At 39.6% G+C, this 13,330-nt stretch overlaps 1 protein-coding gene across 5 annotated transcripts in view; it reads left to right on the top strand.

Moving 5' to 3' along the window:
- Nucleotides 1-13,330, top strand: part of mib1 (MIB E3 ubiquitin protein ligase 1) — a 60,505-nt gene that overhangs the window by 4,844 nt on the left and 42,331 nt on the right. For all 5 annotated transcript variants that reach the window (XM_053486430.1, XM_053486429.1, XM_053486427.1 and 2 more), the window contains exons 4-11: nt 295-424; nt 2,883-2,987; nt 4,805-4,871; nt 7,923-8,127; nt 9,128-9,311; nt 9,787-9,931; nt 11,466-11,599; nt 12,508-12,615. In XM_053486430.1, the coding sequence (XP_053342405.1) occupies nt 295-424; nt 2,883-2,987; nt 4,805-4,871; nt 7,923-8,127; nt 9,128-9,311; nt 9,787-9,931; nt 11,466-11,599; nt 12,508-12,615 (1,078 nt within the window). The remainder of the gene's footprint in view (nt 1-294; nt 425-2,882; nt 2,988-4,804; nt 4,872-7,922; nt 8,128-9,127; nt 9,312-9,786; nt 9,932-11,465; nt 11,600-12,507; nt 12,616-13,330) is intronic.

Here is a 13,330-nt window from a genome sequence, read left to right as displayed (position 1 = left end):
TGACGGTTCTGTGTGTGTCTTGGGGCAAGATCAAAGGCTTAACAAGGATAAATATCAGCTTTAAAAGATATTCGATGTGGCTGCACAGGAGCTCGGGTTGTTGTTAGTACTGTGACATGATCAATATGTTTGATCTCCACCTTTTAAACTGTTGCGGTATTAACCGTGACACCGTGAAGTTTGTCTTATTTAAAACTATCGCGAGTGTTATCGGAATTAAAATGATAAATCCTGTTTAACGTGTAAGGATTAGTTTAAAATCTTTTTTAAGGGGGACTTTTTTTTTGATTGTAGGGTCCTTTTGGAATCTCGGCGCAAGTCAAAGAAGATCACGGCGCGAGGAATCTTCACCGGCGGCCGCGTAGTGCGTGGAGTCGACTGGCAGTGGGAGGACCAGGACGGAGGGAACGGCAGGAGGGGAAAGGTACTGACCAAACTGATGTGGAGGGAAAAAAGGTCGGCGTCAGTGTTTCTTAGAAATAATAATTCCACCTAACAACTCTTATACATCACAACTAAACACACAACGTTACACACTCCAACTTTAAATAGAACGTCTTTATAACTGCTTTACACACAACACTGTTACTGAGTGACTGATTAATTAATTAATAAGGCTTTCACGCAGCTTTACAGACCATTTACTAATCAGTGGGGCGCGAGCGCACCCCAACCTCACAACGCGCACACCACAACCTCACCCCATTTACTGTGGGATTAATTAGTGGAGCCCACACACAACTTTACACAGAACATGGTTACACACCACCTTATTATACAGAACACAATTACACCCCACTACTTTGTCCCCCCCCCCCCTTTTTAACTGAGAGATTAATCATCACAACTTTACACTATTTTACACCCCCTACTTTACACCTTGCAACTGCAACCCCCTTCCCCTCATTTACTGAGAGAATAATCAGTACAGCCCACACCACAACTTTATACACCACAATTTTACACATCGTAACTTTATACAGAACAGCTTTACACCTCACGACTTTACACGGCACTTTTACACAGCGAGTTTACAAACCACAGCGTCATAGAGAAGAAACTGAACAACATTTCGCAACTTCATAACAAATTTTATTGAGCAATTAATTAACGAGGCCCTGGCGCAACTTTATTCAGAACCACATTAAATGATGCAGCTCAGTACAGAACATTTTTACACACAAGTTTATAAATAAGACCCCCCGCCCACACACACAAACACACACACACACAACTTTTTACACACAGCAGATTTTCACTTAGCATTTCGAGTTGATTGAAAATTAAGTCCGACACGACACAGCTTTACTAAGTGCACGATAAATGAAGCGTGCGCACCAGTTTACACATCACACTCGGGTTCGACTCAAAGCTGCGGGACGGGGATTCAGAATATGAGACGTGGTGGGCGTGGCTTGTTTTCAGAGAGATTACTGCAAGGAAGGATTTTTTTCTTCCAGATTTAGATCCACTTCTGAAAATATTAGAAAGCTTCACAGCATCTTTAGCAGCTTGTTTATTTCCCTGTTTGTTTGATTGACACGTGCTGTAACGTGTTCCTGTTAATTACAGTAGCGTTGACCTTGACGGTGTGAACAGGTGCACTTTCAGCGCTGAGTCACTCGGTACTGCGTGTACGCGATTAACGCCTAATTGCAGCGTGCAGGATTACACGCTTACTCACTGTTTGCTTTTACGCTCACAGTAGAGCGCTTAATGCATGACAACGAAAGCGACACTTGACCTGAGGGTGTTTTTATAGTGAACAAACCTCGTTTCTGTTTCGCTAAAAGGTTCAATTCCTCGTATCCTGCCGCCAGGGCAAATGATCACTTAATGATGACGCTTTTATAAATCCGGATAAACCCTGGATCGTGATCGCGTCTCTCATCAGCATCATAATCCCAACATATCATAACCGAATGTGTCTGTTAGTGCTTCAGGTAAAGTGCAGATCAGACCAGAGTTTTAGTGCGTCTGAAATTCCTTCCTTTTAAACCTCTAAAGTTTTAAATTAATAGATGGACAGACTTTATTGATCGGGTGAGGGCTGTCACCGAACACACCTTTGGAGGAAGTGCGCAGAAATCAGAAATGTACACGTTTGGGACCTTATTTAAGCTTTTCCTGCCAATTTTTTTTTTTCTTTTTTCCGACTAATAAAATACCAAAAAAATATATGCAAGAACATTTAATTCATAAATACATCATCAATATTTAGCGATAGGAAATAACTAAGAGCTGAAGTCAACTCTAAAGCATGACATCTGTAGCATCTAAGCATTGACCAGGGGGCGGGAAGGTGGGTGTGGGTGTCCTCTTATGAGGTCACATATGGGGGAGGGGTATCTGATTGATTGATTGGCTCGTTTAAGCCCTATTAAACTTTAGAAATTAGAAATATAGAAAACTACGGAGAAATAAAAAACTTTAGTTGTTAAAAGACTTTAAAATTTATATTATATACAAATTAAAATAGGAATCTAGAAATATAATAAAATCTAGAGGATTTGAAATGGAGTGTGGAGACCATGTCCAGTATGTGCAGAATAATATTCAAGGTCGCAGGAAACACGTTAAAGGTCATTAGACATTAGACAAAGGCCAGTTGCGACTTTAAGTATAAACTTTAAGAAGGATAAAATGTGCGAGATGTCTTTTTTTTTTTTTTAATAGTGCATTTAAAGTAAAAGGAATAATAAAAACGCTTGATCACATCACAAGTGGTTGATTGATTTAATTTCCCATGTTTGCGGTTTTACTTAAAATGTTGTTTAAAGTGGCGATAAAGCAGGGTGAGGGTGCCAATACAATAGAGAATGTCGCATGCACACACCAGCACGTGTGGTGGCGTTTAATTCCCCCCTCCTCCTCCCCTCCAGGTGACAGAGATCCAGGACTGGAGCGCAGCGAGTCCACACAGTGCCGCCTACGTCCTCTGGGACAACGGGGCCAAGAACCTTTATCGAGTCGGCTTCGAGGGCATGGTAAGTCAAGCGTGTGTATACACACACACACACACACACACACACACGCACGCAAGCACACGTCTCATAGAGCAGATGTTCCCATTGAGTAAACCCCGGCAGCCGGCTGCTTTTGTTCAGGCAGCTGGAAGCTCCATCACCATGATAAAGGGAAGCCTTTGTTGTGCGAGAGGACGACAGAGTGGACTCGGGGGTCGAAGACTGCGTCTGGAGAAAGCGTGCCGCTTTTGTTTCACCCACTTTTCCCTGTGTTCTAATTGGTCGAGAGTCCTCGTGCTGGTTTGAATTTGAACCTATAGGACGGCGGGATAAGGAACAGCTTCGGGCTTTTGTTATTCAAATCGCTGCGTCCAGGCCGTCCCTCAGATTTGTTAAGAAAACGGAGAATCTGTCTCGGCGGAGACGAATGTTCGTCATATCTTAACATTTATAATTATTTGCATTGTTCTTAAAATTTTTTTTATCCGCTTTTTTTTTTTGGTCAGCTTCAAAAATTCAGTTCCTTTTTTTTTCATTATTATTATCAGATAATTAAAAAATAACTCACGGCAGGAAGTACAAAGGTAAAGCACTTCTGCTCAGAGATTCTGCACTTCTGCTTTTAGCGATGTGTTCGGCTAAAGATTTGCATTTAACACAAACACTTTGTATTCAAACCTGTATACGAGGTGGCGTTCAAGTCAAACCAGGATTTTTGATTCTACAGAATAACAGAACACAGTTGTGGGAATAAACTTAGTTTTGGGTTATTTATATAATCCCATGTTACACTAAATTAAATCATGTTTAATTTCTTACTTTTGTTAGATAAACTTAATGTTATCCTCTTTCTTTTCTCTCTCTAAGTTTTTTTTATTATTATTATTTATTTATATATATTTTTTTTCTACATTCTAGAACAATTCTGGAGATTTCAAAACTATAAATTAATCCATAACTTTAGGTAATTGATAAAATAACAACTGACTGTTGCTGCTGCTGTTGTTAAAGACTTGAAGGTCAGCTGTTCTGGAAGAGTTCATGCGAGAACAGTATCATCAAGTGCGTTTGCAAGACCTTCCCATTAAAGCGAGACCAAAACTTACCTCGGAGGAGAAGTTCATTTAGAGTCACCAGCCTCAGAAATCACCGATTAACAAACAGCACCTCAGATTAGAGCCGTTATGGAGCTTTACAGAGCAGAAGTAGCAGAAACATCTCAATATCAACTGTTTAAAGGAGATTATTGTGTATTTTGGATAAACGCCTTTAGCGATGTTTTACAGTGTAGAGAGAAATAAAAAAATAAAATAAAAAAAGGAAAGATCATGGAGTTAGAAGGGGTGTCCATACTTTAGACATTTTCTTTTCTTATTCTTATTAATGAGAATTCTAATAATATAAGAATAAGTCTCCTGTAAAAGATTTCCAACCCTTTACATGGAGTGTGGAGAATTCTTGCTTGAAGACGTTCCTAGGCGTAACTTATCACCGCGCGCAAAACCAAATACGTACATGAAGACGTCTGGGGTTTTTGACCGCGCTGCAGCTTGAAACTACGGCGGGCGAAAGTGACCCAGGTGTTTCAGATGAGGCGTGGCCTAAAGTTACAAGATTCGCCGGTGCATTCTTTGTGTATCAGGATCTCACACTGTATCCACTCATATACACACACTAATTTATCATTCATTAACGAATGAGAGAGTGAACGGATGAGGCCAAACAGCGGGTTGTCCAAACTTTATGGGATTTTTCTGATGATGTTTCGTTATTGTTTTGCTTTTTGTCTCTCTCTCTCTCTCTCTCTCTCTCTCTCTCTCTCTCTCTCTGCTTTATAGTCGGACCTGAAGTGTGTGCAGGATGCCAAAGGAGGAACTTTCTACAGAGACCACTGTCCTGTTTTGGGTGAGAATTGCTTTTTCTTACATTTTCAAAGTGTTTGTTGTGTGTATTAGGGATGGGAATCACCAATCACCTCCCGAAACGATATTATCACCTGTGCAGATTCGTTTAAAATTGCACTTCTATAAATATTTATAAATTTTATAAATATCCCGATTCGATTTAAAAAATTTCCCCCAATTTTGTTAATTTTAAATCTTTAGAAAAAAGTTTGTGATGAAACAAATGTACCCCGTTCCTTGTAACATTTGTTTACTTGCTTAAAAAAAACGAGTACAGCATTTAAACAACACAAACTAACTTCAGATATAAGAGTTTAACATTTAAACTTTAAATTAAATTAAACAAGAGGATTTTAACTGAGCAGCGCACCAAAATTATTTTTTGTAAACAAACTTTATTTCCTACGACACGGAATGAAAATGTGTAAATATTTCCTAATGCGCCACCTTTAGTCTTTAAACTTCACTCGAGAGTGAGCACGCGGGTTGAGTAGCTGAGATTAGGATTTTCAACTAATTAATTAGTGCCCAGGGTGTTTTGAAACCGGTGTGAGCGTGTGTAAAGAGTGTGTCTAAGACTAAATCCCCTCATGGAGTTTGGAGAAAAATGGCAGTTTGGAGGGTTTTTTTTTTTTTTTTTTTTTTTTAGTAAAGGGATTTTGTTTTTGATAACGTAACACCATAAACACATATTTGTGTCTCGTCAATCAAAAGCCTTTGCACTCGGTACAGAGCAGTTTATATCTAAGGCTGATGAGCAGATCAAACTGAAAACCAGCCAAATCTGGTCACTGACTGATCGGACGGTTCATCTCTATTAAAATTGTCTAAATATTTATAATCTCTTCCCCCAATCATTAGTGTGTATGTGTTTATATGTTTTGTGTGTGTGTGTGTGTGTCCATCCAAACAGGGCTGGATGATGTCTTAAAATCTTCTACTTTATAAGGATATGTTTTGTCACAGTTTTCTTTTCCGTTAAGAGATCATGTTATTTTATTATTATTATTATTATTAGCCTTACTGTTTACATTTGACTTGATGTTAAAAGTCTTGTACTTATTCTTCAGCTTAAAACTAATAATTAAGTGTAAGTATAAAGCAATAAACATATTTTGCACATTTGTTTATAAACTTTAAATCTGGTGTTTTCCCCAGCAGCACCTTAGCAGACATGTAAATTGTACAAAGACCCTAAAGAGTCACGACCTGCCGTGTGCCGGGTCACGGCGCCTCAGCACAAGATGTCCACTAGATGTCACTAGATGGCAGGCTTTTTTTGTTTCTTTTTTGAACTTCATGGTTTAAAAGCCTTCCTGGCCCGGAGCCACAATCGACCCGGTCCGGGAGCCGGTCCCGGCCGCAGTCCCCGAGCTGAAGTAAACAGAATGTACTCACTTAACACACGCTCAATAACTCACTTTTGAGCGAACGCGCTCAATCGAATAAAGTGGGCTAAAAGCGAGGTAAGGTTGCACAAAGTTAAAACATGTGCTCGATGTAATGTACAGTTTACAGTAAACCACGCACTGATGGACATCAGGACAGATTTTCCAGTACAGGTCAACCCATCTTGTGCTGGTTATTGTTGTTGTTTTTCAACCGGTAGTTTATTACAAGCTGTCCCAGTGTTGTGTGACATTTATTCTCATAACGAGCTGCCAGGTGTCTCATTGCCCGCACAGAATTAGCATCAGCGAGACAGCGAGCCTAGCCTGAGTCATGGAGTCTTCCAGGGAGAAAGCAGAGCAGTATTTAAAGCTAGGCTATTCATCAAGACGAGACAGATTCGTACCGCCGCGATCTTGAATTCTCCGTCCTGATTGGTCAGAAGATGTTAAAAGTGGATTAATATGTTATAGGATGATTGTTTTTATAACAGCAAGCCGCAATGTGGTTTATTCCTCCTACAGTGTATTGGATTCTGGGGACGCTTTATTTAAGATCTTGTCACGCTTTTTTCTCCTTATAGTTACTTTTGAGGATTTCTGACGTCCTGGTGACATTCCTGTTTCGGAAAACTTGTAGAGAAAAGATAGCTTGAGCATTCTCGTACGGTGTCATGGTGTACAAGTTGAGACGAGTCTCAGAGCTTCCCCGAAGTGTGTGTGTGTGTGTGTGTGTGTGTGTGTGTGTGTGTGAACGCCCAGCTGAAACGTCCCTTATATAACGTATTTCTCCTCAGTCCAACTTCATCCGTTTAACTCCTCCTACAAATCATCATCTTGGTGTTTGTGGACACCAAATGTCGGTAGTGTTGTTAGCGCCCCCTTCTGGTCCAGATCAGTCATCCTCATTTCAGTTTTTTTGGCTCTTCGCTCTTAACGAGCCCATCAAACACTCCACTTTCCTCTATTTCTAAGAATATCCTCCTCCCCTTTTATATGTGGTTTTAGTGTTTATGCACAGTGGCATAAAAGTGTTTGCCCCCTTCCTAATGTTATTTTATTTTATTTTTTATTTTGAATATTTGATTGAGATCATCAAACAAAATTTGACACACAAAAATAACACGATTAAATACCAAATTCTGTATTTTTTTCTTTTATTTTAAAATGAAGATTTTATTTATTAAGCGAAAAAAAGCCGGCCAAACCTGCCTGGCCCTAAAAAATTTTATGGGTTAAAAAAAAAAAAAGGGAAATAAAATAAAAGTAATACTCCACCTGCATTGCTAAAACATAAATAAACTGTGATCAGCCACAATTCATGGAAAGCTGAGGTAAATTTTACTTTCCACACCCAGACTTGTTGAATCAAGAAATCACTTTGCATTTGCATTTTTTGCGTGACAATATTAACCACAAAAAAATAAATAAATCTGGGAGGGGCAGATACTTTTTCACGTCATTGGCTCCTGCTGGGCTTCTTATATGAGGTCACAATAGTGTGAAAATATTATAAATTTTTTATTTTATTCATTTATTTGGACACACTGGAAACCTGTCTGAATGTCTAAAAATTTTCATCATGGAAATCTATTTATATTAAAAACCGATCGACCAATCAGAAGAGGGAATGCGGTCTTTATTTCCTTCTGCGCTTCCTCCAGGTGAGCAGAACGGGAACAGGAACCCCGGCGGCCTGCAGATCGGAGACCTGGTGAACATCGACCTGGACCTGGAGATCGTCCAGTCTCTGCAGCACGGCCACGGAGGCTGGACGGACGGCATGTTCGAGACGCTCACCACCACGGGGACGGTGTGCGGCATCGACGAGGACCATGACATCGTCGTCCAGTATCCCAGCGGCAACAGGTCCGAGCGGCCGGGTCTCGTCTCATTCACGCGCCGAACACTGACCTCATTAACACGTCTGTGATAACGCTGACATCACAGAGAGAGAAAAGCAAAGCTAAGACGATAGATGATTTCAGTTAGATGATTTTCAGATAGATGGTTTATTATGATTATAAAAGTCAAAGAACACCAAGTATAATATGGAAGTATATATAATACGTATGAAATAGTATAATATAATATGGAATATACTATAATAAACTTTTTTATATTATTATTATTATTATACTTAACGATCGAACTTATACGACCAAAATGTGTGTGTATAATATATATATATATAAAAAGTGTAGCTAGATTAAAGTAATTTTTTATTTCAACTGACTTCAAGCTAACACAAGTTTCATAATTCACATAATAAAATTTCATTTATTTTAGAATAAGCAATAAATTAAGTTTTATAAATTGGGCATTCATTTAAAAATATATATATATTATATGCTTTTTTAATTTTATTGTTTATTTTCTCTATTTTTTTATACACAAATAAGAGGTGAAAAATCGTTTCAATTAAGCCTCACAATTGTTTTTTTATATTTATGCGTGTTTGTATTTAAAGTGGTAAAATGTTGCAGCTCCTCTATAATGCTACAGGTGGCGCTCTAAATTATTAATTATTATAATTATTATTTCCTAAACTTGTTTGATTGTAACAAGGCTAAAAAAAAAAACATATGAAATTTGGATTTTTATAAAATCGTGATAAATTGAACCGGCACCTGAGTATCATGATATCGTATCGGCTGATCTGTGTAAAGCTGCGTAAATCATTTAGTGACTCCTGGTGCCAATCCTTAACAGGAACCAAATAAAATAAAAACCTGGAATTCGTGGTGGCAGATGTTTTGTTGTTGAAGCACGTTTAGGATCACCTCACACAATGTTTTAAGAGAGCTGTGTTGGTCTCCTGTCCTCTCCCGCCTGAGTGTTAATCATAACTGTGTCCCGTCTGCCACAGGTGGACGTTCAACCCGGCCGTCCTGACCAAAGCTAACGTGGCGCGCAGCGGCGAGGTCCCGGCCGGCGCCGAAGGAGGAAGCTCCCAGTTCATGGTGGGCGACCTGGTGCAGATCTGTTACGACATCGACCGCATCAAGCTGCTGCAGAGGGGACACGGGGAGTGGGCAGAGGCCATGCTGCCGGTGAGCTGCACAGCCCATAATCACACTCGTTATCTCGTTACTGTAATAAAGGTTGATGTGTTGGAAGCAGGAAAAATGGGCAAGTGTGAGAATTTCAGTGACTTTGACGAGTGACAACTGACTGTGACGTCTAGACGACTGGGTAAGCCTAAAAGACGAGCATCGACAGATCACCAATAGGTTTTTTGTTTTTTAACTAGTAATAAAGCTGAGAAACGGGCGTGGAGCTCCTTCAAATGTCCCTTAGCTCATTTTTTTTAAGCCGGAGTGTTGTTACCTCCCTTCCTCTGTGCGTTGTTTTAATTTATTTACTTTCTTTCCTCCTGTATACACGTCACATGTAAGGGTGAGGACGAAAGGTGGGTTACGGTCAAGGAGAGTGCGCATAGAGAAGACTGATCTCGCACACAAACACTTATACACTCTGCTGACTGTGTGTGTGTGTGTGTGTGTGTGTGTGTGTGTTGCTCTGCAGACTCTGGGGAAGATGGGCCGAGTGCAGCAGATCTACTCTGACAGCGACCTGAAAGTGGAGGTGTGTGGAACATCCTGGACCTACAACCCGGCCGCCGTCACTAAAGTGGCTTCTGCTGGTTCTGCCATTACTAATGCTTCTGGAGGTATTACACACACACACACACACACACACACACACACACACACGAATACACAGTACTGTCAGTCAAAATATGGTACTGGTGCTAAAAAGTGTCTCACGACTGAAAGAGTACATTTTCAGATAGGATCATATAACACCATGTTTCATAATACTTAACACTTTTTTTTTTTTTTGTAAACACAGATACACATTATTTTTATCAAATTAAAAGAAACACATTTGCTAAATACAATTTCATGTCCTTTTATCTCGTATTCAAAACTTTTTTTTATTCAAATGTTTTAACGATCTCAACTGTCATTCAGATAAAATTTGGGCAATTTAGATTTCACATAAAAATCTAATTAAGTGTATAATTCTTAAGTGCTAAATTTGTTAAGATATCACAACATAAATTTGACATGGTTACAGACACTACAAATTTTTTTTTTTTTGCTTTTATAAGCTTTTCCCAAAAATGATTTAACCAACAGTTTTTTACAGGTCAGAAGCTTCTTGAAGCTTTTACCAATTTTAGTAAAAATATGAATCATTTGCATTTTAAATCAAAATTATTGTTTGAAGCCAGACAGTATAATGGCCTAACAATTTATATAGATACAACATTATACAGATATAAAATCATCTCTCAAAAACGGCTAAAGTTGTCAACCTGAAATTTTTTGGGGAGCAAGATCGGTCACTTCCATGTCACATCAATTTCAGAAGTAGCTTTTTTGGCCACACACATTTTCTGTATTTTATGTATAAGCTAAAAAAAAGTAATAAAATCAACTCTAATACTGTTTTTTGGCAGAAAAGCAGTAAAGCCTTTGGCGCATGCAAATAACTGCTGCAGAGCAAGAATGTCCTTAAAAAGGTTTCTACATAAAAAAAAAAAAAATGTTATGTAAACGGTAAACAGTAATCCATTGAACAAAGTCAATAATTGGTGTGATGAGGCTTTGCTTAAAATATATTCCCAGGTACAGCGAGTGCAGATTTATAAGGAATTTATATAGGCCTAGCTGTTTAGTTTTACTGAACTTTCCTCGGGACCAGGCGCGGTTCTTCTGAACACTTTGTCGCACCTGCTGCTTTTTCCATGCAGTAAAATACAGAGATTTCTTTTTTTTTTTTTGTCTGAGAAGTGTCCCCTTTACATAATATGCTGCTTTTTTTTTTTTTTTTTTTTTTTTTTTTTTCTCCTACAGACATTTTTCTGTAAGATTAGTATTTTTATTGCTGGAATACTAATGCCGAATTTTCTTTCTGTACCGACTTAATATAGTCATAACCATGTAAAAATAAAGTTTGTACTGAAATAATAATAAAAAAAAAAAACCACTACAGGGTTCCTAAGATTTTGCGCAGTACTGTATATACATATTGTGACTGGTTTTATACAGCGCATATAAACGCCTCGCCTTAAGAGTTTTTGCCTTAAGAACTGACATTTTGCAAGAGATTTGCCATAGAAACATTTTTCAGCATACGAACAAGTGATTGCAATTTAAACGGTGTCCCCTCTGAGCCCGTGTCCCTGTGTCCATCAGAGCGTCTGTCTCAGCTGCTGAAGAAGCTGTTTGAGACTCAGGAGTCGGGCGACATCAACGAGGAGCTGGTGAAGGCCGCGGCTAACGGAGACCTAGCCAAAGTCGAGGACATCCTCAAGAGACCCGACGTGGACGTGAGACACGCTTTAAATTTTTAATGTACAGTAGGGAGCATATCTGTGTGTGTGTGTGTGTGTGCCTTCAGCGTGCAGCAGTAATCATCTGTAGTAACCTGTGTAGTGTGTCCCTGTGCTGACATCTCCACTCACGAACTGTCGCAGTCCTGAAAAGCAGCGTTTCATTTTTACCATCGTCTCCCAGATCTAAGTGATTTATGAAATACGACTCAGGTTATAATCAGACTCATTTTCAGGCAAAGTTTTATTTCTTATTGTTTTCAGTTTTATGTTTAATCTGGCCTGCAGTGAAATGTCCTGATTATAAATCTTAACCAGAGAATGCGTTGCCTGTAAAGGCGTTTAGAGAAGTTCAGTATCTCATGAGATTGTTGTTTCCTAACTACCCGACCCGGTCGCAGCTCAGCCCGTGCCTCAGACGCCTTGTTTCATCATCCAGTTTAGCTGCGGCGTAGCTACAGCGGCGTCCCGCTCCCCCCTGGGACGGACGAGTTTGCTGACCCACTGTAACGCCTGCACATGGATCGTTAAAGGGGGGTGGGGTGGGGGATGGCGTGCTGATGTTGGAGCAGCGAGTGGCGCAGTGCCCCGTCGGTCCCCACAGGACGCAGCGCTAAGAACAGAGCGAGAAAGGGAGAGCAAGGAAAAGGAGGGGGGGTGAGCGTCCGAGCGGTGCACGAGTCAGGACGAGACGTGTCCTGCGAATGCTCCAGCGAGCTCCGGCATCAATATTCATGCCATCACACAGCGCTTTAACTTACCGCAGCGCTGCAGATCACACACCCGAGCTCGCGCACAGGGGTGCACACACACACACACACTTATCCATATGCACGCCTGCAAGTGCACGCCTGCAAGTGTATCTGTGTGTAGTTCCGCCTCCAACGTGCGTTTGTGTTCCGCAGGTGAACGGGCAGTGCGCGGGACACACAGCCATGCAGGCGGCGAGTCAGAACGGCCACGTGGACGTCCTCAAGCTGCTGCTGAAACACAACGTGGACCTGGAGGCCGAGGTAACCCTGCACACACCGTCCTGCACCTCACACACACCCGAACGAGCGAGGCGGCTCTACTCACGCTTTAACCTTTGCCGCAATACCGCCCGAAATGTTACCACGCCCCGTAAGACACCCAGCAGCTGTGACCTTTTCCCATATCAGAAAGAACTGACCAAGAATCCAAAATATGATTAAATATAAAAGACATTTCAGTGCACGTTAAATGGAAATTGATTAAATAAAAATATTATTTAAAGAAAAACATCTGCTTTAAAAATTATTTTAAGAGATGTTTTTACATAGAATAAAAAAATACAGAATTTTGTTTAAATAAAAAAGAAACGTGTACATGTTATAATAATATATTTTTATTATCAAAACTTTATTTTATTAAAATAATTATCTAAGTGGAAAAATCACTGCTAATAATATACAAATAATAATAAACAAAATGTTTTAAAATTAATTTACGATCCCATATACTGTTAATGCATTTCCTTTATACTAAACTACTTACGAGTAAACCAACAAATAGTTTGTTTTTCTGAGGAAGAAAAATGTTTTTAAAAAGAAATTTAAAGTAAAAGGTGATATAAAAGCAAACATGCTGTGAATTGTGAGTAAATGTTTAAACGTAAGTATTTTTCCTGTCCGTTATTAAATAAGGCTTTAAAACCCTAACGTTTTCTCGAGACTCGCTGTAACGTCTTTATACTGTTAAACTGCATCT

The sequence above is a fragment of the Clarias gariepinus genome, chromosome 25 (genome assembly GCF_024256425.1).
Source record: "Clarias gariepinus isolate MV-2021 ecotype Netherlands chromosome 25, CGAR_prim_01v2, whole genome shotgun sequence".
NCBI classification, from domain to species: Eukaryota; Metazoa; Chordata; class Actinopteri; order Siluriformes; family Clariidae; genus Clarias; species Clarias gariepinus.
This window is presented reverse-complemented; position numbering and strand designations above follow the sequence as displayed.